The 3,140-nt window shown below is 30.4% G+C and overlaps 1 protein-coding gene across 1 annotated transcript; it reads right to left on the bottom strand.

The window, feature by feature from the left end:
- Window positions 1-706: 706 nt before the first annotated feature.
- On the bottom strand, window positions 707-2,803 carry LOC126550501 (cathepsin B-like). The gene is made up of 6 exons (XM_050202265.1): window positions 2,584-2,803; window positions 1,748-1,978; window positions 1,480-1,680; window positions 1,256-1,403; window positions 1,078-1,188; window positions 707-992 (listed from the first exon to the last, which is right to left on the bottom strand). Exons 1-6 carry the CDS (start codon window positions 2,701-2,703, stop codon window positions 781-783), a joined length of 1,023 nt encoding a protein of 340 aa, XP_050058222.1. The 5' UTR covers window positions 2,704-2,803; the 3' UTR covers window positions 707-780.
- Window positions 2,804-3,140: the final 337 nt, after the last annotated feature.

Consider the following 3,140-nt stretch of genomic DNA (forward strand, 5'->3'; position numbering starts at 1 on the left):
TTTTCCCTTGCATGTATTGTTTCCTTGTTCGTCATAAGGACAAGGTGACACTCTGTAAGGTTCACAACCCTAAAAACGATATGCTAATAGTTAAGCTAAATATTTATATTTATACTCATCTCCGAAAAAATGTTTACCTCTTCAGATTTGTAATTTCCTCCGGTTACATCTATTCAATTGCAGCTACCTTAGTTTTATTTGTAACTTCAATTGTACTCCAATATTCGTGAGTTTAGCTCATACAGTTAATAAATAAATAAATTAGTATACCTATTATAGTAGAACTTATTCGTCATGTCATATAACAAATGCAGATTTGCAGTAAGTTGATTCATACTCGTAATTTTATTCATCATATTAATAAAAAAGACTAAGCATTGCGTCGTTATAACTTAGATTATAAATAAAATCTATTATTTAGATATTTTGAGATACAAACACTATAATCGTATACATCAGTATAATGTCCAATAATACGCAGTTCTCGAAAAACATTGAGCAAAATATTTGCATAACCGTATACTCTTACTAGGAAAATTAAATAAAAGTATTTTAATTTTTAATAGTATTTAGGTAGAACTGAAACAAGTAGTGAGGGAATAAAATTACAAAGATTCAAAGGACCTAGGTGTATAAATAAATATTGTAAAACTAACTCTACGTTGTAAAATTTTATAACCGTTGAGAAATCAATACGAACAAATCGTTAAGGAAGAAACTTAATTTTATTCAAACACAAAAAAAATTACACTGTTATTCTTAGACAAATACCAAAATTTGTTAGTAGGTAACTGGTACACCAGCAGTTGTAGAATTATCGACTCCGCATTCGTTTGTACCTCGTCGAATTTTGAATAAACCGTTGTCACCCCAATCTTCGTTCCATGAGTTGACCATCAACCAATATGGAATTCCGTATTGTTCACCCCAACCGATTAACTTCACAGCGTGTCCTCCTAAATATGTGGCATTTTCGGTTCTCTCGTAAATACCTATAAACCATATAGAATGTATGAAAGACAATTTATAAGCGAAATTTAGTATATAATTATATGGATATTGATTTATATGTTTTACCTGACTTGTAGCTGGGAAAATCGCTGTACACATCAAACGATGCTTCAATTGGTCCGTAAGTCATAACGTCTTTTTGGATGCTGCCGTAAGTCAGATAGTAGTAGTCACGTGCTATAAACATTGTTAATAAATCAATAAAATTTAACTACATTTAATCAATTGCAAAAACGAATCATACTGTATCTGTGATCTTCGTCGAAATCGAGCTCTTGATCTCCGTAACATGTTCTTGTGCATCTGTGATTCTTTTCCATTGGTTTACCCGCGCATGTATTATTTCCTTGTTCGTCATAAGGGCAAGGTGGCACTCTGTATGGTTCACAACCCTACAAATTACGAACAAACGAACGATTAAACTAAATATTTATACTAATAATAATCATCTTCGAACAAGTGGCTTACCTCTCCGGATTTGTAATCTCCTCCGGTTACTAGACCGTGATTCTTAAAACGTTTCCAGGCTCTTATTGGATAACCACCGTGACATCCGAAACCACATGTATGACAGCAGAAAGTGAGTTCTTCGGCGGATAACAATTGATTGAAATCTCCGTTTGTAGCTACACACAAACGATCGGCGAAAGCAGAGCTCGTAGCCAATGCCTAGTAAAATAAACAATTTAAAATTTATGTTCAAATTTTGACACATGCAGATCAATTGATATTTTACCCAACAGGATCCACAATTTCCTTGGTCACGAACTTTTCCGATCGTGCTGCAACGTCTCCATTTTTTCCTAGCGTCAAAATGCTTTGGAATTCTGCCGAATAAGTTGTCGTAAGACTCATCTTCGGTCTTGTACATTTTCTGATTTACTTCGTTTGGAATTTGCACTCCTTTGGATCCCAAAAGTTTTACGAAATGTTCTTCAGCCATTTTTGGGTCGAAGTTGGCGCCTGCCTGGGTTGTTAAATGTTTCGATGAGTATGAGCGACAATTAAATAGTGGGCAAGTAGATAACCTTCTTATATCATTTTTTTTCACTTTTATTAATACAGCCAGTATATTGATACAATTTGTTTCGAAAGTATTACACTTATTATATTATGTGAGCTTTTTTAGTAATAATTTATAATTATAGTAATACCTTTAACTATCCATACTATATTTCATCAACCTATATAATTTAAAATCTATTAATATTATTCTGTAAGTATCGAAAAACAGTAAAAATAGATTATAATATTTTAGATAGGTATTGTGTTAAAATAAATTTAAAAAGTCATTGCGTATACTAAATTCATAATAATATAAGTTCACGCGAATGAAGATTTTTATTGTCACAAATACGTAATTAATATCTATTTTATTACTGTAAGTTATTTCATTCCAATTTCAATTTTTATGCATACAAAGAACATACTTGTTATTTAAATTTTTGCTATTTTTCATAATTTATTATAAACAATATTACAGAGAGTTTTTAATTTTGAACTTTATTAAATTATTAGATTTGCATAACTCTTTGCAACATAAAAAAAATTCAAAAATAATCTAAGACTTACTTTCCATGTGGTTGCTTGCTCATTGATTTTGTTAATGTAATCTTCTTCCAAAAAGTATGCTTGTTCTGTCACGTAAACACTGATGAATATCACAGACAATAGCATAAATACCCTAGCCATTGTTGCTGTATTGTAATTTTAGTTTTATTATTAAAAAAGTCAAATACACAATTTGTTTTATTACTGTGTACTCATATGCACAATAGTAGTAGAATAACTTCCGATCTGCATATTTTACGTTTATATAGGTACACATCTTAGGGTACTCTACTTGTTTCAAGTATTTCTCAGTAGACTCTCGTATCGTAAGTATGATTCAGTATTCACATCAAGATGAATCATAAAATTATGAATAAGTATGATATAGGAATATTCAATTAAAATATGAACATATGAATACTAAATCATACTTACGATACGAGAGTCTACTGAGAAATACTTGAAACAATATGTTGTCGGTGGTATAAAGTACTTTGACTGTATTGTATTATATTGCTTGAAATAACTATAAATATATCTATTATAAATTATTATAATTTGAAAAATATATATAAATT

This window comes from Aphis gossypii, chromosome 2, assembly GCF_020184175.1.
Source record: "Aphis gossypii isolate Hap1 chromosome 2, ASM2018417v2, whole genome shotgun sequence".
Taxonomy (NCBI): domain Eukaryota; kingdom Metazoa; phylum Arthropoda; class Insecta; order Hemiptera; family Aphididae; genus Aphis; species Aphis gossypii.

Coding starts and splice junctions, on each gene's coding strand:
- LOC126550501 (XM_050202265.1), bottom strand. CDS start 2,703: ATGGCTAGGGTATTTATGCTATTGTCTGTGATATTCATCAGTGTTTAC. Junction 1,681..1,747: donor GAAATTGTGGATCCTGTTGG/GTAAAATATCAA, acceptor TTATTTTACTAG/GCATTGGCTACGAGCTCTGC. Junction 993..1,077: donor TTTTCCCAGCTACAAGTCAG/GTAAAACATATA, acceptor TATGGTTTATAG/GTATTTACGAGAGAACCGAA.